This window comes from Phaenicophaeus curvirostris, chromosome 2, assembly GCF_032191515.1.
Source record: "Phaenicophaeus curvirostris isolate KB17595 chromosome 2, BPBGC_Pcur_1.0, whole genome shotgun sequence".
NCBI classification, from domain to species: Eukaryota; Metazoa; Chordata; class Aves; order Cuculiformes; family Cuculidae; genus Phaenicophaeus; species Phaenicophaeus curvirostris.
The window spans coordinates 43,254,446-43,275,298 of NC_091393.1; the positions used below are offsets into that span (position 1 = coordinate 43,254,446).

The window sequence follows — 20,853 nt, forward strand, 5'->3', positions numbered from 1 at the left end:
CCCATGTAGCCTCTGTGAAAGGACTCTACAGGGAAGGCTGAGAGGAGGCTGTACTTCCTGCGCAAAGTAGAACGTGGGAGAATATTTTGGGGTCAGTGATACTAGCAATAGGAGCTGTTTTTCTGCCAAAATAATCAGCAATTCTTATGTATACCGGTGTGAATTTTACTGCAGGGTTCCTGTTATTCTTGGAAACTGCAAAATTAACAAGTTGTCTTATGAGTAAGAAAATATCGATAGCCCAATTTCCTGGTTGGTTTTTTTTTTTGCTGTTTTGTGGTTGGCGGACTTCCTTGTATTTAGTTAATGCTGTAGTTCCTATTGTGGCTATGCTGAACTCCTCTTGGGTAAGGTGCTGTAGGAACCCCACAGAAGATGTGCTTTGGTGGCATGGATGCTGTAGTACCCAGAAGTACAAAGTTGGATGTATTTTTCTGTTGTTATAAAACAGATTTTATGAATGACCTTTATTCCCTGTTTGGTTTCGCTGATACTTTGTGTAAGGAGGAGCTCATCTAGCATTCTCTGTGTCTGTGAAACCACATTAAACTTTCTCTACCAACTGGTTGTTTTCATTAAGCTTGTTTTAAGAGATGTCTATCTGTTTGAAATCTAATACAGAGCTCAGTGATGATTAGAGGGCAAATAAGACAGGCACATAAATTACAAAAAAAAAAACCCAAACCCAAAACAAACCCCCCACCTGAAAAAAACCCAAATCAAAACCAAAAACACTGACAAGAACGAAGTCTTTGGAACCTTGCCTGCATATTTTGCTGTGCAGTTTCTTGAAATTATGGATGTTAAATTCCCTAGAATATAAATTACAGGGACAGAGTTTTGTGTTTCTGTTCTCAATAGATGGAAAGAGTTGAGATCTCTTCTGCCTCAGGAATCTATTTTCTTCCTAATGTACTTGATTTTTTTTTTATTCCTCTCTTTGCTTAGCCAAAGACTAAGGCAAATTAGCAATCTGTGAGGGTAGCCCCAGACACTGGTGAAGAGACCTTTTGTGGTTACATTTGATAAATGAATTTCTGTTACTTAAGTGGGGAAAAGAGACTGAGGCATTCAGTTGCCCTTGCACTAGAACTGAAGCATCCTACCTATGCTGGTAGACCTGTCCCAGGACTGAAACGGTCAGTCATGAGTGGTGAGAGGATACTTAAGTAGAGTAGAATGGCAGCAGAAGGTGGAGTCCAAGACTGACAGCTACTAGAGGTGGCTGGAAAAAATGTTGACTTCCATCTCTAATAATTGTCCAGGAATTCTGGCCTCTTTACCTAGCAAATCACAAACTAATTTTGTCACTTGATCACAGATCTGCCTTCTTTTTAGCTTGAATATCAGTTACTACAAGATGGCCTCGTCTCATATCTACCCCAAGGCTCTCCTTAAGGGTTTTATACCTTAACTTTGTTTCCCTTGAGATTCTTCCTGGCATTTCCAAGAGCTGGCCTGTACTGCTGCTCCTCTATCCATGAAAAAAAGAGACTCCTTTCAAGGTCATGGAGACTAACTTTAGCCTGATTCCCATAGCAACACTATTAATCCTCAAACAAATATCAAACAACAATTATGTTTAAAGGTGAAGGGGTGTTAATAAAGGTGTTTTAGGAGTAGTCCTCCTGAATAAATGTGCTTTTCTTTTGTTGTGACTTTGGCAATCTAGGTTTTTCTGACAAGCTGCTTTTTGGGTAATAGCTAAGGTATCACCTCCTTCTGTATGCTTTCATGTTTTTAAGAGGTATTGCACTTAAGAGTGGCGCTCTGTTCTTGCACATGGTGCCAGGCAGGGGTTCCACACCTGTGTTGCTGCTCTTTATCTTCCCACTCAGGGGAGGTTGTAATTAATAAGGCTGAGTTCACCGCATTGTACTCTGCAGTGAAGTTGATGGTATGAGTCAAATCAGTTCTGTTGTGTTAAATAGGAGGAAATCCAGGAACACTGGGGGTCTTTAGGTGGAAGAAATGACAGAAAGCTGGAAGGAGGTTTTCTTTCTGCATGAAAATATGAAGTACTCCGTTTCAAGTTGTTGAATACCCAAGACTTGCTGCTTGTAACCTCTGTTCTCTACTGCCAAACTTAACAAAATTAAATTAGAATCTCTGTGTAATAGAATATACAAGCCTCTGAGTACCTGGGAAGGAAATTGTTCTCTTCTGTATTAAGCAGTATACAGATGTCAGGAGTCAGCTGACCCCCCTAAAGAACTTAGGTACAGGTAACAATTCTGTCCCAGGTGTAGCCTGGAGGACAATCTCCTTCCACAACAGAAACAGATTGTGAACTTTAAAATAAGTTCCAAAAGATAGAGAATGTTTTCTGTTACCTTGTTTTGTGCTTTTTTTTCTTTGCAGACAATAAAGAATGAGAGGCTAATAATGGCTGGAACCCTAGCAACCATTCTTCTTTTTACTGAATGATTGGGAGATAGGATGTATTTTATTTCTTCTGCATATATTATACCGGGGAGGCATGGGTCTTGCAAACATTTATACGTGTGCTTATCTTGGTTGTCATACAATACTGATCCTGGTCTTGGACAAGCAGAAGAAGAAAGTAACTGGAGGTCCAGCGTAATTGTTGACCCTTCACAGGTTTAGATCGAGCTGTCAAGGTACACTTCTCCCTGTCATTTAGGAAATTCAAGCAGTAGGTAGGGCATCCGCTTCTGCAAACTGTGTACATTTGTAAGGTTCTCAGATTGCTGTATTCAAAGGTGCTTTTAAAGTGAATTTGGCTCAGTAATAGACTTCCTATGTTGCTCAGTGTACTATTGCCACTGTTCACATCAGTGATCTACATTAACCAGTTTTCTTTTTTCCTTTTGTTCCCTTGTCTTCTTCTGTATTGTTAGAAGCAAGGAAATGCCTTGATAGGGTCTAGTGGTGTCCAAGTTGATTCTGGGAATGAGTGGTGCTTTCACATATTAAATTGCTTCTATGCAGACATTACCATCTGATAATTCCAATACCTTTTCAGAAGCAAAGGAGCAGAACCTAAATGACATTTAGCAGGAAAAGGTTGTTTGTTTTTCTTTCTTTTTTTGTTCCAAGTGGGTGAATATTATATCCTTCATAGATTTTAGGGGAGGGCAATATCATAGCTGAAAAAAAAGGATAATGGTTTTCTTGACCTTTTAACTCTTTACTTTTAGGCTTATTGGAAACCCAGTCTTTGCATGAAGCAGATGAAGATGTGGTCACTGAAGTTGATTTCACCAATATGATTTCTGAAGAAGAAAAAGAAGAATTAAAGATTGAGCTAGCCAAGGTAATGAATTTGAATTTCTGTGAGTGCTACTGTTTCTGCTTCCTTAAACTAGAAGATATTAATGTAGGATGAAGCACACGTCAGAAAGGAATGCTCTTCCTTTTTAGTAAAATGATTCCAGGCTGCAATAATATGAAGCAATTAATTTCTGTAAGTTTTTTTTTTAAGATTAAATATCTTCTACTTAATGATTGTAGAGAGAAAGTTGAATATACCTTACCATTTTTGTCAAAATGTGTCTTTATTTATAAACCTTCCTTTATAAAGAATGAAAGCTTTTCTTCTTTGATCAATGGTATTGTTGTTATAGTGGTTGTGACACCTGATGGAAAAGATTCTGTGTGGTGCTCAGAGGAAAAGCTGCTAATGACTGTTACAGAAGAAACTCCTGATAATAAGCACAGTAATTTCACCACGTTTTTGTTTCCATTGGCACTGATACGTTTGGAGTGGGTTATATTTTCGGTTTGCATTTGTTGCTTGCTTAATTAAAGAACTTCAGGAAATGTCACGACATCACGAAGAATTTAAAAATAATACTTAATAACAAGGAGATGGGAAGAAAAAGGTGTGAATTGTGTGGTCTTTTTATTACAAAGATCAAAGAGATTGTCTAGAATTGGTCTACAGTGAGAGGGTGGATTCAGTTTAATTACTGATGCTGAATACCACAGAAACAGAAGTGAAATTGCAAAATGGAAGATGAGGGAATAGGCAAAAATAAGGGTTTACTTATTTGAACATGAGACAAATAACAAAAATCACTGTGTATAGAGTGGAAGGTTTTTTGCCTTAATTGAGATAATGAATTCTTAAAACAGTAGGTTTGAAACTTCATATAGCAAGAATAAAATAACAACCCATTTTAACAACAGGAAACCCAAATTTTGGGACTGTGAGCATATACCCTCCAAGTGTAAACTTGCTAAGGAAAAAGCTTTCCTTTATAATTGTTCCATAGCGCTGTGAATTGTTTGCTCCTAGTACACACAAATGGCCACATCCAGAAGACAGGTTTTTGCAGACATCAATACCTGTCTTTCATACAACAGAAATATTTAAATTAACATCAAGTTATGATATTAAATACTCTAAGAAATCACATTCTTAACGACTGTCAATTCAATTCATTTAACTTCAATGCTGATTTAGAATTTTCTAATGAAACAAAACACAAGGAATTATTTTTCATTTTAATGTTTTATCAAGCTTTGTATTTCCAAGTTTCCAGTTAATTTTTACTTCTATGCTGATCCTGCCACATCTGTAAATAAGAAGAAAGCTGAAACTTTACATATTCTGTTCATCATACAGTGATAGGATAGGAGTTGGGATGTTCATTATTGGCTTTTCATCAGGACCAGAAGCAACGATCACACTCTGAAACACAGGAGGTTCCCCTTGAACATCAGGAAACTAGTTTTTACAATAAGTGTGACTGAGCACTGGTGCAGGTTGCACAGATAGACTGTGAAGTCACCATCCTTGGAGCTATTCAAAAGCTCGCTAGGCACAGACCTGGGCAACTGGCTCTGTGGCTTTCCTTGGGCAGGGAGGTTGGACCAGATGATCCCCAGAGGTCCCTAACAACCTCAGCCATTCTGTGATTCTCTTTTCTGGTGAAAGGGACTGAAGATAGAAACAAGGAAGAAGAAAAAGAACTTCCTGCAACCATGTGAGAATTATATGCCTCTCCCAAAAGAATTAATCTCAAGAGTTTCTGGGCATCCTTCCTGCTTGCTGATTCCTGTGGGAGCAGAGACTTCCAGTGGCTTGTGGTAGAAATGCTTTAATTCATGTACTAGCGCACAAGTGAGAAATTGCCTTTCAAATATTATGATTTTGGCTGACCTAGAAATTATTTTCTGAATTGCTCAAAGGACTTTACTGGCATACAGACTGAAAAACGCACAAGACCGACTCCTTCAGAAAGCAGCCTCTGTGGGAATTGGCTAATATTTCCTTTTGAAAAGCTCTCAGTCTTTACTTTCAAGCACCCTCTGCTCCACCAGTGGCAGTTTTGTTTTGTTTTCTTCCGTGTCCTTCTGTGTTAGTTAATACCTGTTTGAGCCTGTAGTAACAAGCACCTTTCTTCTTATTGTTCTCAAAAGTCCAAATCTTCCTTACTGCTGCAATCACTTAATAGCTGATATAATGGGGAGCTGTTGTTAGCACCTGTTATGCATGTATTTAAACAGACAAAATATGTTCTATCTCTATGTTGTGTATCTGCTGTACATATCTGCTATGGTCTTCCTTTTCCTGATTCCTCCCCAACATTCAGAGGGGAACTAGCTCTGCCAGTTTTCTGACAGGTTTTTATATTCTCCTTACCTGTTTCCCTGCTAGAAGTCTCTTTGTACTAGAAGCTTTTCAGAGTATGGACTAACTCTGTTCTTGCATTTGTAGTCTGGCTAACACAGCAGAGCTCTAACTCTAATTGAGCCTTGGAACATCTATAGCATGGCAAGCTGTAGGCAATCTAGGAGACTCCTAGAGTGCATCAAAGATAATTTCTTAACCCAGCTAATAGGCACCCCTACCTGAGGGATTGCGATACTGGACCTGATGGTTACCAATACAAGTGAGCTCATCAGTGATGTCATGATTGGAGGCTGCAGTGATCATGCACTGGTGGTGTTCAGGGTCCTATGGGACAGGTGAGGAGCATAGTCAGGAAATTTCAGGAAAGCAGACTTCCAGGTCTTCAAGGAGTTACTTGGTATGTCCCCCATAACATCCTCCTCTCTATATTTAGTGGTCAATGGCTCAAAGTCCAGATGGAGATCCATGACAAATGGTGTCCCTCACGGGTCCATACTGGGACCAGTGCTGTTTAGTATTTTCATTGATGATATAGACAGTGGGATGGAGTGCACCCTCAGCAAATTTGCAGATGGCAGCAAGCTGAGTGGTGTAGTCGTGACGCTGGAAGGATGGGATGTCATCCAGAGGGACCTGGACAGGCTGGAGAAGTGGGCCTGTGTGAACCTCTTGAGGTTCAACAGGGCCAAGTGCAAGTCCCTATACCTGGGTTGGAGCAATCCCCGGTTTCAGTACACAGTGGGGAATGATGTAATTGAGAGCTGCCCTGCAGAGAAGAGCTTGGGGGTGATGGTCAATGAGAAGCTCTACATGAGCTGGTAATGCACGCTCACAGCCCAGAAGGCCAATTGTATCCTGGACTGCATCAAAAGAAATGTGGCCAGCAGGTTGAGGGAGGTGATTCTGCCCCTCTGTTCCTCTCTTGTGAGACCTCATCTGGAGTATTGTGTCCAGTTCTGGAATCCTAAACATAAGAAGGGTGTGGAACTGTTGGAACAGGTCCAGAGGAGGGCTACAAGGGTGATCAGAGGGCTGGACCACCTCCCATACAAAGACAGGCTAAGAGGGTTGGGCTTGTTCAGCCTGGAGTGGTCTCTGAGGAGACCTTATAGAAACCTTCTAGTACCTGAAGGGGCCTACAGGAAAGCTGGAGAGGGACTGTTTACAAAGGCTTGTAGTGATAGAACTAGGGGCAATGGCTATAAATTGGAGAGGGGAAGATTTAGACTAGACATTAGGAAGAGGTTCTAAACAATGAGAGTGGTGAGGCACTGGCACAGGTTGCCCAGGGAATCTGTGGATGCCCCATCCCTGGAGGCGTTCAAGGCAAGGTTGAACAGGGCTTTGAGCAGCCTGATCTGGTGGGAGGTATCCCTGCCTGTGGCCTGGGAGCTGGAATTGGATAATCTTTAAAGTCCCTTCCAACTCAAAGCATTCTATGATTCTATGATCTACAATGCAAATAAAATGAGTAACTCTAGCAGAAACTTATAACAGTCATTGGAATTAACAGAGGTCAGCCTGACACTTAATAGTAGCAGAAAATTGTAGCCTGGCACTTTATATAATGCCGGGAGCTTGTTAGCAGAACAGACCTTTTTTTCCCCTTCCTCCCTCAGTGTGTAAAGCATGTTACAATGACTCTTGAGTCATGATGGGGGCTGAGGTTTTGAGCTATCTAGCTCACTGCTGTCAGTTGTCCTTCCATTACACTCATCAAAGAAGTAATTTTCTCCTCGCTGTCTTCCACCTCCCATACCTTCACAAAAGCAGCAGCTATCTGGCTTGATGTACAAGCTTTCTAGCTGATTTACAAGTTCTGAGTTCACCTCTGTGTGTTACTTTATGTTTATTCCCAGTTTGAGGAAAGACGTGAGTACCCTTTTCTGTAAATGTTAGGCTGATTTTATTTATGAGTGTCCCTGATGTCTCTGGGTGCTGTTCACCCAAGTTAAAAGTTATAAATCAACAGGTACTCAGCCTAGAAGTGTAAAATTTGAGCTATATGATTTGGTACAGAGGTGAAGTGCCTGGATGTTTTTTTGCTATGTTATTCTGTTCACAATTACAACTACTTTCTTTAAAGGCTCCTGTAGTAAGGTACTCATGTTTCCTTAAAAATATTTTATGCAGTTTAGTATACGTGTTATAATACTCAGGAATTTTGAAAAGGGGTAACAAATAACAATCACTAGTTTGCTAAATACAATAACTAATCAAATTTTAAGTATCTCATGGCTTGGCTTCACTGAGAGGCAGTTTTTCTCTGTGTATGCTGTAAATTTCTTTGTGTCTTCTGACATAAAGAGGATTGTGTGATTGAAGGTATGGAGATGTAATCTTGTGTGTTTTATGAAGAAAGCCAGTGAAATGAATGAAAAGATTATTTTCTTCCTCACAAAGTGAACTTCTTTCAACACCTTGTAGTTGCTCTTCCTACCAGTGATATAACTGGCCTTTCCTTATAACATTTTTTTCTGTTACATATTTTCCAGCTTTTCTTACAGGACGTAGCCATGCAGAGAGTTGATGTTCAGTTCTAGCACAGGCAGGCAAATGCATGCTGCAGTCTGGCTGCCACCGTGGTACCTGTGGTAATGAAGCGCGTGGGCCTGCTCTGCGAATCCACGATATTTCCAAGCTGTGGCTTGGAAATGTGGGAGAATTTGTGGCCATGCTCTTTCAAACTCTCTTCCCCTACTGTTTTCACCTGTGTGCCTCGTGGCTGGTTTTGGCAGCATGACCAGGTGGTGCTGTGCTGTGCGCTGGTGAGTGACACAGCTCTGCAGGGGTGAAATGTCATGCAACCCAAGGTAGATGTACAAACTCATGGGGCTGGGGGGAATTCCCTGGGACAGCACTAGCTCCAGCACCTCCCTATCTGGGAACTTCGGCAAGTTTTTGTCAGCCTCTTATCACACTGCTGGTGTTGGTTGTATAACTCCTGTTTTATTTCTTTAAACAACACCTGACAAAGCCTGTCCCCCAGGTAGTTCTCACTCCTGAACAGCCATCCCTGCCTTCCTTTCAGTAGTGATTTGTGCCTGTGGTTTGTATCAGTGACCTCGCATCAATCTGCACTGGATCTAGGAACTGATTGGTTTAAAAATAGCCCTTGTTTTTTCTGTAATAGCTGTTACCTGGTTCAGCAACCCCTGGTGAGGAGAGCTGTGTGAGCTAGGCCAGGACACTATACATCGGGATGATGTAGTGGTAGGCAAAAAGAATGCTTAGTATAATTTAGCAGTATACGTTTAACTATGTAGGCTTCTGTTTTCTGTTGGGGCTCCTTAATATTTTGATTTTTTACTGCCTTGATCTTTAAAACAAACATAACAAATACTCAGTTTATTATTCAGCTCATCATTCAACCCATTCATCAGTATTATACCAACCAAAAGCCGAATCTTTCCACCTTCACATTTTACATAGTACTATGTATATTTCAGAATATAGATAATACTAACTGACATATTTTTTTATTAATAGCATTTTATCCAAAATGCCCCACTTTACTGAATATGTACTTTCTGGTTTCTTCTTTTATGAGCTGTTTTGTGAGTGTCTACTGGAAAAAATGGGAAAGGTTATATGTTGGATTATTACTAGGGTGGATTTTTTCAGGCATACCATCATCTCTAAAAGGATGTACAACCCTTTAAAACATAAAATTTGCTCTAAAATAATCAGAAAAGGCAAAACAAAAATACTTCTTTATGTTTCTGTACTGGACTCACTGCCCTTTACTACTACTCAGTCCTAGATCCTGAAGAGATCTATCTTTAATTGTGGATTTTTTTCCTGGGCTCTCACCTTTGTGTGATTTACATATTACTCATGTTAGCTAATCAACGGAATTGTAGTACTATAAGTGGTCCTTGCTTTTACATGTCCTGCAGTGAGAAGGGAACTTCATCCCTATATTGTTCATCTATAGTCTTCTGACTCTGTTGCACTTAGAAAGAAGGAAAATGTGAGGACTGGAAGCTTGTATTTCTGTTGAGTTAAGCCTTAGTTTCATAATGGAGTCTGCATTTATAAAAGTGGATTTTTCAAAAATGCCTGAGCAGGTGATGCCAGACTTCCATTAGAGTTGGGTATGTAACCTACTTAAATGCTTTTCAAGATCCTACTACTAGTCCCTAATCCTTTCTGCCTACTTCAGTCTTCAATCACTGATACCTGAGTACTTGAGGAAAGCTTTGTAGCTGCCACAGTTTTAAAATGATGGAATTTGGAAGGGATTTTCTCAATTCAGAATTGATCTCTAAAGAATTTTTTTTAATACACTAAAAATTGTTTTTCATACTTTTGCCATTGAGCACATAGGTAACGCTTCTTTAGGGCTTTATAGCTTTAGGTGTCTATTCAATGGAACAGATGGATAGTAATTCTAATAGAAGCCCTTGAATGTTTACATATATGGGTACCTAATGGTCAGCTTAATGCTAGCCCATATGGAAGGCATTAATGTTTAAGCACATGTAAGCATCATGGTATTGCTTTAAGTTCTTTTGCAGTGTTATTCAGGAAGACTTGTGCACTCAAGGGTTTGCTGTGAGTGGGAAACAACTAAAAGGAGCTCTGAACTGCTGCCCAAGGAATGCTGACATTTGTGATTTCTTCTTTCATTAAGCATTTAACCAGTTATCCTCTCAGAAGAGAAACTGATGCTGCCTCTTGACACTTTTCATTTGCAGGTTAGGGATATAATGAAGCATAAAGGACATCGGAAGGAATAAAGCAATTTCATTATGTATTCTACCAGCATCACAGGCATTGGTGAATACTGGTATCTGCTCCACTGAGGTCATGATTTTGCTTTGTGTTTATAGTCTTGCTGCTTAATTCCTGAGCTGCTTCAATAATTTAGATACCAGGTAGTGATGAAAGAGAAACTTGACAGCTGGAAGATTCAAGGGTAAGACTTCTCCAAGAACAACCAGCTTGCAGCCAGTGTTACAGGGAAACAGAATGCATGAGTGTGTAAAATAAAAATAATGCTGGTATTGACATCCTACATGTAGCCCTGGAGGTCAGCAACTTATTCAGCTTGTGCTTGCCTCATTCCCTGCATCCCATGGAGTTAATTCACAGTGAGACTGTGGTTCCAGGGAACTTAACATATGGTAATCAGATGCATTACCATATGTTGTTCTATTAACATATGGAGGAAGGAACACGGTTGGTAAAGGTGTTTCTAAACCTACAGTGAAAGGCAGCTGCTCTGATGTCACTTGCCCTTGTTAGTCACCTGCCTTCAGTAGCTCTGAGTGCTGCTATATAATTGGCTTGGGCGGCTTCTGGATGAAGAGTGCAAACACGGGCTCACAGGAGTGCTGCCCAAGGGGGAGCATCCTGAGCCAGTAACAGGCTGATTCAGTGGTCCCTCCTCTCCATCAAGTGTTTAGGTCCTTGCCTTGCTAAAAAACTGGCTTGGTTTAAATGTTTCAAATAATGCCTACTGCAGGGAAAATTATATCACTCTGTTTGGGCTGAATAGTGTCTTTACAACTTGAGTTTTCACAGTTTGGTTTATGACTAGGAGCTCTGAAAAGACTAATCTGCTGTGTCTTCTGAATGCTTCTATGCTTTGGACAGGACCTGTTCGCTCATGTTAACAGTTCATCTGCTATATACTTTTGTTACTATTTTGAAATATGTAGGGCCTGAAATATATAGAAAAAACTCATGTGACAAAGACATAACTTTTTATGATATTCTCAAGTCATATGTTATCATGTGATTTTTCTTAACCTGCTTCTAAGAACTTGTATCTATTTTATTCATGAGTAGAAAACTAAAAAGCTGCAAATATGGAGATAAAAGCCTACGTATTCAGAGATATTTGCCTGAATTATCCAGTCTTCTCTTGTTCTGCCCATTCCCATTTTACTAGCAATGAATTGCTGATGTTTGAGTGTATTAATACCATAAGGCTGATCTTGGTCAAGTTGTTTGATAGGCACTTTCTTACTAGAGAATTTTCTCTTATCAGATGAATGTCTATGGTGGTGCATATAGGTGACACAGTTTGAGAAATTAACGTAGTGTCAGCTCTACTCAGGACATGTCTTTTTGAGCTCCACAAGCACTTGTATCTCTGTTTCTCTAGTCACCTACGAAAAATGCAAGTTTATGAGATTCATTTAAACTCTTAACATTGTATTCGTTTATTTTTCTGTGGGAACAGGCTAACACCTTTCTCCTTTCTCTTTACTCTTTGTTTCTCTCAGCTAGAGGATGAAATTTCAACTTTGCGGCAAGTGCTAGCAGCCAAAGAAAAGCACCTGGTTGAAATTAAACAAAAGCTTGGCATAAGTCTGATGAATGAACTGAAGCAGAACTTTAGCAAAAGCTGGCATGATATGCAGACAACTTCTGCGTGAGTACAGACCTTGCACAAATTTGTCCTTGTGTAGCGTGTTGGGGGTATTGCCTTGATGATCCCTGCTATGTATTTAAACTGCTGTGAAATTTAGCAGTTAAAATACTTGCCAGGAGGAGTGGAGAACAGGGAAAAACATGAAGCTTCTTGAAGCAAGAGACTTGGAAAAAACCCTTCCACAGCAGTAACGTGCTTTGCTATAGTGTTGCGCCTCACTTCTGCAAAATCACAGCAGCTAAAATTGTTGTGGTCCTGACAAGTTTGTCTTTTCTTACTGAGTCTTTACTGGGGAGAGAAAGAACATTAGCAACTGTATGAAAAAATAGTACCATCATCTGAATTATAAAGAATACTAGCAGGATCAGTTGATTCTGTTTAATTCTTGCTTTTGATTGTCCAAAAGAAACAAAAAAATTGTTGGAGTAACTGTACCATCTTTGAGGTTATCGTAAATCTGACATATGTTCAGTTTTTTGTTTCCCGGCAATGTGCTCCTAGGCAAGTCTCTGAAGCCTCTTACAGCCTTGTTTTACCACTGTGCAGAATGTGTACCTAGTTCACAAGAGTTCAGTGAAACTCACCTTGTGCATTACATAAGCAGCTTTGTGTTCCCCAGGTGAAAAGTAATGCCTAAATATGAAGAACTTACTCCACTGCTGCTGTTGAAATGGTTTAAACTTGAATTTTATTTTTAGGGTTTTGGGATTTTTTTGATTCACACCAATTACGCTGTGGAAGTCTGTAGTCCATTGCTGCTTTCCAGGAGGGTGCCTCTTTTAGGCTACAGTTTGTTGCCAAGAAATACTGGTACAAACCTTTTGTCTCTCCTAAGGAGGGAGTTAAAATACACATATGGACATAGTGATATGACCTATCCTGAACCTGTTACAAAAAGACGTTCATGCCTAGGTGGTGTTACTTGGAAGCTTCAAACACTTTTTTGCTCCGTATCTCTGAGAGAGATGGTGAATAAAACTATGATTTTTAAAGCTCTAGGAAGACCATCATGATTACTGAAGGGCTAGTCTCAGCTTCATACTGAACTTTATACTTACACCTATGAACATACCATGTTCCTCTGAAACTTTTTGTGCTGAATTTATAGCAACAGTGGTAGAAAGAACCACCCACATTTCATCAAGTGCTGTCTGAAAAGTTACTTGATATTTTTCTTTTCAGGTGACAACCGAATTTGATACTTAAGGAGAAGCATGAGTGAGCTGCTGCACATCAGAGCTGAGACAGGAGTTGACAGCAAGGCAGACAGGGCAATGGCATCACTCAGGAAGGAGCAGTCCCACAGTACCGGAATAAAGAGAGCAGAGCAGGTCTAGTGATAGTAAAAGCGGTCATGCCAAGAGTTCAGATCTCCAGACGAGTCTAGTGATGAGCCAGGTCCAAGGTCAAGCCAGGAAGTCACATCTGTGAGTCAGTATCAGTGAGGTACCTGGCCAGATACAAGCACACCAGTAACATAACAAGGGCTTACTTAAATGCAGTCTAAGCTTTAGTGTAGCTGCCAAGTGAAGCGGAGATGGGCCTAACAAGGCTTCTCCCAACTCTTTCTTGCATGGCACTGTCACTACAGTCTTGCCCAAGATCGCACAGTTGTGCAGTGTCAGAGCTGGCCTTGAGCCCAGGCAGTCAAGTGCATGGGAGAGTGGGGGGAAGAGTGCAGTGCCTCTTGGTGCCCTCAGGGCCCTGACAGAGACTTCAAAAAAATACATTAAAATGTACATTTTTAAATTAAAATAGACATTTGTTTTATTTTAATGAGAAGTCAAATTAAGGCATAAACCCCTTAACAGCACATGTAGTTTTTATGTCTCTTATCTCTAATTTTTGTGAAGTTTCTCAGGTAGGTCCTATTTGTCATGACATGTCATTAACAGAGGCACACATGCTGGCTCAATGAGGATGTCTAGCACATGCTAGGAGAGGATAATCTCAAGATGCTGATCTTTGGAGGAGAAGAGGAGCATAAGGCAGGTGAACTAGAGTTACTGAGAGACGTGACACACAGAATCACTAGGTTGGAAAAGACCCACAGGATCATCGAGTCCAACCATTCCTATCAAACACTAAACCATGCCCCTTAGCACTTCATCCACCCACCTTTTAAATATCTCCAGGAATGGTGACTCAACCACCTCCCTGGGCAGCCTCTGCCAGTGCCCAATGACACTTTCCGGGAAAATTTCTTTCCTAATAAACCTCCCTTGGTGGAGCTTGAGGCCATTCCCTCTCGTCCTGTCCCCTGTCACTTGGGAGAAGAGGCCAGCTCACTCCTCTCTACAACCTCCTTTCAGGTAGTTGTAGAGAGCAATAAGGTCTCCCCTCAGCCTCCTCTTCTCCAGGCTAAAAAACTCCAGCTCCCTCAGCCATTCCTCATAAGGCCTGTTCCCCAGCCCCTTCACCAGCTTTGTTGCTCTTCTCTGGACTCACTCCAGAGCCTCAACATCCTTCTTGTGGTGAGGGGCCCAGAACTGAACACAGGATTCGAGGAGCGGTCTCACCAGTGCCGAGTACAGAAGGAGAATAACCTCCCTGGACCTGCTGGTCACACCGTTTCTGATACAAGCCAAGGTGCCATTGGCCTTCTTGGCCACCTGGGCACACTGGTTAGCAACATTTTGAAACAAAAACTTTCATTTTTACTTGAAATTTGGCAGAAAATTCTAAGACAGCTTTTCATTTTCCCTTCACCATGTTGACAGTTCCTGCAAAGATAGACTTAGGAGACTTTGTCAGTATGGTTGCTGCCATTTTTTATTTAAGATGAGTTTCAAAGCAACAAGCCATGAGGTGATGAGCATCCATAAGTAGTTATGTGGAACTGAGCAGCAGGATGCCAGTTGTGCTCTTGAAAATCCTTATGGCTGTGGTCCACCTGCTCTATAATTCTGACTGGCACTCATGCCAGTACACTGGTGGTAATTGGGCATTCTTCAGGAGGGACCTGTTAAGTAATAGAGGTGATTCATTGCTGCTGAACCAAAATAGCAGTGGGATAGCATTACTCACCAAGATTCTCTGATTTAGTAAAGATGAAAAGTCTGTTTTAAAAAAATAAAAGTTCAAAATATTTACATGCCTGCACTTTATGCTTCTAAATCCACAATTAGTCATTTTAAATTTTAAAAATACCTGGTTTTAGGGAGACAAATTTTGCTATCACTGAGTTTTGTAGCTGCTGTGCTCTTCTGGAAGTTAAAACCGCTTTTCTTTAATGGGAAACTTTTCAAAGCCACAGAGAACAATTAGGCACCAAATTTTTGTTATCATTAATAATCTTTATCAGCTCTCATTTAAGGTTGCATTTTTAGGGTTAAAGTGGATTTAGAGACAGAGGGGTGGACTTCTCTCAGAAACAGTTCTGTGAAGTGTGCCTAAACAGCTAGTTAAAGCTCATGGTCTATCTCATACATTTGATGCCACCTGGAATGACTAAAACTAAACTTGAGATTCTGACTGGTTTTAAGCATTTACATTGTAAATGGTTGGCCATGGGTAGCCTGGGAGTTAGCCCAACCATGCTTGACATGTATGTGTCAGAAATTGTTGTTAAAGGATTGCTATGATTAAATAGGAAAAAAAATGGTCATAGTTTTCATACTGAGGAAAGCTAGAGCTGGAGGTCGGTCTGCTGATGTGCTTCTTAAACTGAAGATTACGCCAGGCTGAACATAAAGTTCTGTACAAAGTCTTAATTCATGCTTTAAGGTATGCAAAAGCAATTCTGGTTAACTACCTCTGGTGAAACATTACATTTGCAACAGTAATATGTAGCCTTTTTTGTATGAAATCAGCTTTGTTTTATCAGCTTTGGGTTTTTTCTGAAGAAAACCTGTAATGTTGTTTGTATTTTTCAGCCTGGCATGAAATACACCTGGAATTCATTCACTTGTTATAATGACCAGAATCATAATGCATTTTTCATGTTCCTTGTTCATTTCCTCTGTTATTCTTCAGTGCACTGATTTTTAGTATAATCTGTGGTTTAGGGAAGGTAGGGGGTTCTACTATAGAGAATATTGATAACTAGAGAGCAAACGATTGCCTCAAGTTTAATTTGCTTTCATGGTGGTAAAGCATTCAACTGGAATGACTTCTCCCCCACACCTTTGTAAAGATCAAGTTTCCAGTGATTGGAGGTGGGTGGATATTCAGATAGCTTCTATAAATGCAGGGGGTTCATTTATATTTTAAACATAGGTAATTCGTTCTTATTTAGATGCTAGAAGCAGAGTAATAGTGGCAGATTTCAAGGTTATTTATTTTAGCTTAAGAAATCATTAAAAAGGCTTTATAGGGATATTTACAAAGACTATAATTGAGCTTTTCTAATTAACATTTTGCTATAAAGGAAAGGTTTTATGTAACCTGAATGCAGTGTGTTTACTTAGTTAAAACTGTTTGATTGTTGCTTCAGTAAAGTTCCCACAGCTCTCTAGCCTTCTGTGCTTCAGATTTTCACTGCATCATGCATTAAGGTAAGAAGATAGCTTCTATAAAGATTGAGCTAGTTTTGTACAGAATCATAGAATAGTTGAAGTTGATGGCAACGTCAGGTCACTGTCTAGTCCAACTCCCCCTTTCAGAGCAGGGTCAATTAAAGCAGGGTGCTCAGGACTATGTCCAGTCAAGTTTTTAATATCTCCAAGGATGGAGACTCTACAACCTCTGTGGGCCACCTATTCCAGCGTTCAATTACCCTTACTGTGAAAACCCTTTTTCTTTAAATATTTCTTGCATTCAGTTTGTGCCCGTTGCTTCTTGTACTTTTACTAGCTACCACTCAGAAGAGTTTGCCTCTATTTTACCTACTATTTTTCATCAGCTTGTTCATACATTGATGACATCTTCCCATGATCCTTCTCTTCTTTAGGCTGACCAGTCACAGCTTTCTCAGTGTTTCCTCCCATGGAGGATGCTCCAGTCCCTTAGACATATTTATGGCCCTTCACTGGACTTGCTTCAGTATGTCAGCACTCCAGGTGTGGCCATAACCAGGACTGAGTCAAGAGGAAGGGTCACTTCCCTCAACCTGTGATCACTCTTCCTAATGGAGCCCAGGCTACTGTTAGCCACCTTTGCTGTGAGAGCACATTGCTGACTCGTGTTCAGTTTATTGTCTTCCAGGACCCCGGGTCTTTTTCTGCAAGGCTGCTTTCCAGCTGGTTGATAACCAGCCTCTGCTGGTGTATGTGGTTATTAATACCAAACTGCAGGACTCTGCATTTCCTTGTGCTGAACTTCTTGAAACTCCTGTGCCTCATTTTTTTCAGACAGTCAAGGTCCCAACTAATAGTATTGTTCAATGCCGTTACATAATTGCATTACATTATATATGGAAAAGGTTACAAGGGTTAATGAAGCACAAAGCACTAAGGACATAGATCCACAAGATACTTCAGCTTTTGCTAAGCATACACACTGTAATCATACTCAGCTTTGTGTGTCTCCTAGCTTTTAATTTGGTGCTCTTCAGTGCTTCTTGGGGGAAAAAAAACAGTAAGGTGTTACAGTGTTGTCCTCCAGGGAGATATTTCAGAACAACTGAGTTTCTAAGGAGCAGATGTATCTATAAAATTACCCACCAATAACCTCACTCCAGCTTAATAGTTCCCTCAAGTTCCCTTGTCATTCTTTCTTGAAATGTTCACAGTTGTTAGAAGACATTAGCCTTCTGTGTTTTAAATGGATAACCTTTCAACCCATGGATGGAATAGTAATATAACTACCGAGATAGCTTCTAGGGGGGTGCAAATGGTTGGTTTTGCTACTAACATCCCCCTGAAAAGCAATACTTTTGACGTTCAGACCACTGTAATCAGCAGTTCTGCCACAGCAAATCCATTATTAGAACAGATGAAAAATCCATTATTTCCTTGAGGGCTGTAGGAGTGAAATGTCTCAAAGCCATATACTTGGCGATTCCTGCCAGGGAATTGGGAAGCTTTTGACGTGATGGAAGATGGACTGATGTAAGACTGCTGTCTAGGATAGGAATCTCACAAAGCTGTGTTTTCAAAATTTCTTTTCATGTTTTGACCTCACAGACAAAAATTGTCACCTGTTGTAGAGAGGGAAAATCTTATGAATTGGAGGCCAGAAACAAGAGAACTGTAAGTGCTAGGAGTGAACAATATGTCTGTTAGTGTCTGGGGCCTTCTTAGGTGGTAGCTGTCTTTTGAAGCCCTTTTAGGATGGTTTCAATATTTCTCTGTTCTTATGTGTGATACTTGCCTGAGATTTGGGACAAGAGCATTCAACATGGGCTTGGCTTTTCCCTCCAGAAACAGAATAAAGATCTCTTTGTTGACTACTGATTCTAAGCTATGTGAGCAAGCTTAGTTCTGCTGTTAGGGAGCGTGAGGGTAGTTGTATGGGTTTCCTTAGAGAGTGGGAACATAACATTTTGTAATTCAAATTTCTGTCAGGTGATGAGAAATTAGAAAGTAATAATTGCACTGCGTGTGGTTTAGACTTATACTCCATGGTACCTGCAGTCTTCATTAGTATAACTTTAAATATATAGTAATGTGTTCCAGAGGTTCAGAATTTTCTCAGGAGGGAGGTATAACTTATGGACAACCACAGTCCTACTGTGACTTTTAGGAATTCAGTGTACCATGTTCCCACACACATACTCGTTATGAGTGGTAGTAAAAGAAATGTGGGTGTTTCTGTTCATTGCAATGTGTAATCACCTTTTGACATTTTCATCTTTAAATTTGCGAGTAAATGTAGCAGTTGTGTAAGTGAAGAAATTGCATGTTGGCTTTAGCAAGCACATTACTGTGGGTGAGCCTGTGCTATGTGGATGTAACAGGAGCCTCTCACTTCCCACCTAATTTGTGTCCTTTGAGTTAGGTCAGGCAGTGTTCATACCTTCAAAGATAATTTTTTGTTGCTTTTGCACATGGATCTCTGGCACTGGACTTGGACGGGTGGAGTAATAAGGTTGGAGAAGGGTCTTAGAGAAGTTGACTTAGTCTGTTTTCATTGTCCCTTTTCTAAAAGATGTATGCCCACTTGTTACACCAGAACCTTCAGCTAATGAAAATTTCCCAGCCAGGTAAATTATCTACTCCAGATAATGAATATAGTGTTAGTTTTTCAGGGAAAAACCCGTGGTAATTATAATTGGGCAGCAGAAAAAACATACAATTTTTTATAGTTATCTGTATGTGTATCTGTCTAAATTGTAAGAAGGGGAGGGGGGGCCAGTGTAAACTGCAATCTCTGAAATGACCCTGATTAAAAATATCAAGGAAAGGATTGGTGGAAAGGTGAAAGGGGAAAGAAAAGGGAAGGAAAGGGAGAAATTGGAAAGAAAAAGAAAAAAAAAACAAAAAACAAAAACAGGAAAAAGAAGGAAAGAGAAAGGAGGAAAAGGAAATGAAGAAGGAGGAAGAAAAGGAAAAGAAAGGGAAGGTAAAAGGAAAGAAGAAAGAGGGGAGGAAGAAGAGAAGGAGAGGGAAGAAAGGAAAAGAGAGGCTGGGATATGTTTAATCTGCATCATTTTGTTGATCTAGTGTACAGTACAGTACAGAGCCCACAGACAGTGCTGTTGGCATAGTTTAAGGTGTGATGAAGTGTGAAGTTTCGTCTTGGAGTATTATCTGTGCAGAAGCCAACTTATTGTGGCTTTTCTACCTGGAGATTAACTGTACCACAACTGCTTGTGCTTCCCCTATTCTGTACTGCATTGCACAAATAATAGCTTTCACACAATTGTGTCCCAATTTTTTCCCAAGTTTTTTGAAGGCTACGGTGCAGAACAGCACAGAATATTTGTCACTTTTTCTGGCACCTTTCCTGTCCCGTGACTCTCTCCAGCCTATGAAACAGTCATATTCCATGTGCTGTGCACAGGTTTCTGGCTGCAGGCAGGTCCCCTGCGACCTGCAGAGGTTCAGTTCCCTCAGCTCTACCTTTTCTCTCTCTGTGGGAGAGGAACTACCTGGGGCATATACTTCCTTTGACTGATTTAGTACTCATCCAAGTGCCAGCATAGTTTCATTTAGTTCTTAATGTACCTGGCAAAGCAAAAAGTATCTAAAAAAGTACATCTGTTGTTTTTGAAATTGAAATTAATTTAAGATAAGTGCTAAAAAACAAACCAAGCCCACAATGCTTTATAGTTCATTTGTGGGCCAAATGGCCACATGAATGCTCTTAGAGAATGTTTTATGTACATATTATCTGCTGTTCGTATATTCTTTTATTTAATTTGCACATTAGCATAATTTAGTTAATGCAGAGCCCTGTTTTTCAGAGGAAATCATTAGAAAAATAAGTTTTTAGCTGAGAATTTCTCAGAGACCTAGATGCTTTACACTGATTCCAGAAATGTCCTTCTTAAGTTGACCGATGGTTTGAAAACTAAAAAGAAGCAAGCTCCATAGGACATGGTTTGTGCCACCAGGCTCTGCTTTACTGTATGTTTTTGTTGTTAGTTGTTTGCATTTTGTTGAATCTTATGTAAGCTTTATCACAGAAGAGGTTTTCTGAAGTGGATTAATTTTTTCAGCAACCATTGATGGAGAGGCACAATGCTGAATGATGATGTACTCATTAGTACGTTAGTACTAATTTTAAAGAAGCTGAATTTAAAATCTTTCTAATTTACTGTAGCAGGTCGAATGGGCACTTGCCATGCAAAATATGAATATTATATTTCTAGCCTACTTCTGCACCTGTGAAGAAAGGTTAGATTTAACTTTGCCACATGAAGGGCAATTCTGTGCTGAGTTGAGATCAAATAGCACACAGGATGATTATCCTGTCTTACCCTGCAGATGTTGGTTGTTTAAAAGTCTAGTTGTCTGACCTCTGTCTGCTGTCTGGCTGTAGT

General features: G+C 40.1%; 1 protein-coding gene across 2 annotated transcripts in view; it reads left to right on the plus strand.

Moving 5' to 3' along the window:
• TPD52L1 (TPD52 like 1) overlaps positions 1-20,853 on the plus strand; it is a 55,830-nt gene that overhangs the window by 16,041 nt on the left and 18,936 nt on the right. For both annotated transcript variants that reach the window (XM_069851834.1, XM_069851835.1), the window contains exons 2-3: positions 3,162-3,277; positions 11,839-11,987. In XM_069851834.1, the coding sequence (XP_069707935.1) occupies positions 3,162-3,277; positions 11,839-11,987 (265 nt within the window). The remainder of the gene's footprint in view (positions 1-3,161; positions 3,278-11,838; positions 11,988-20,853) is intronic.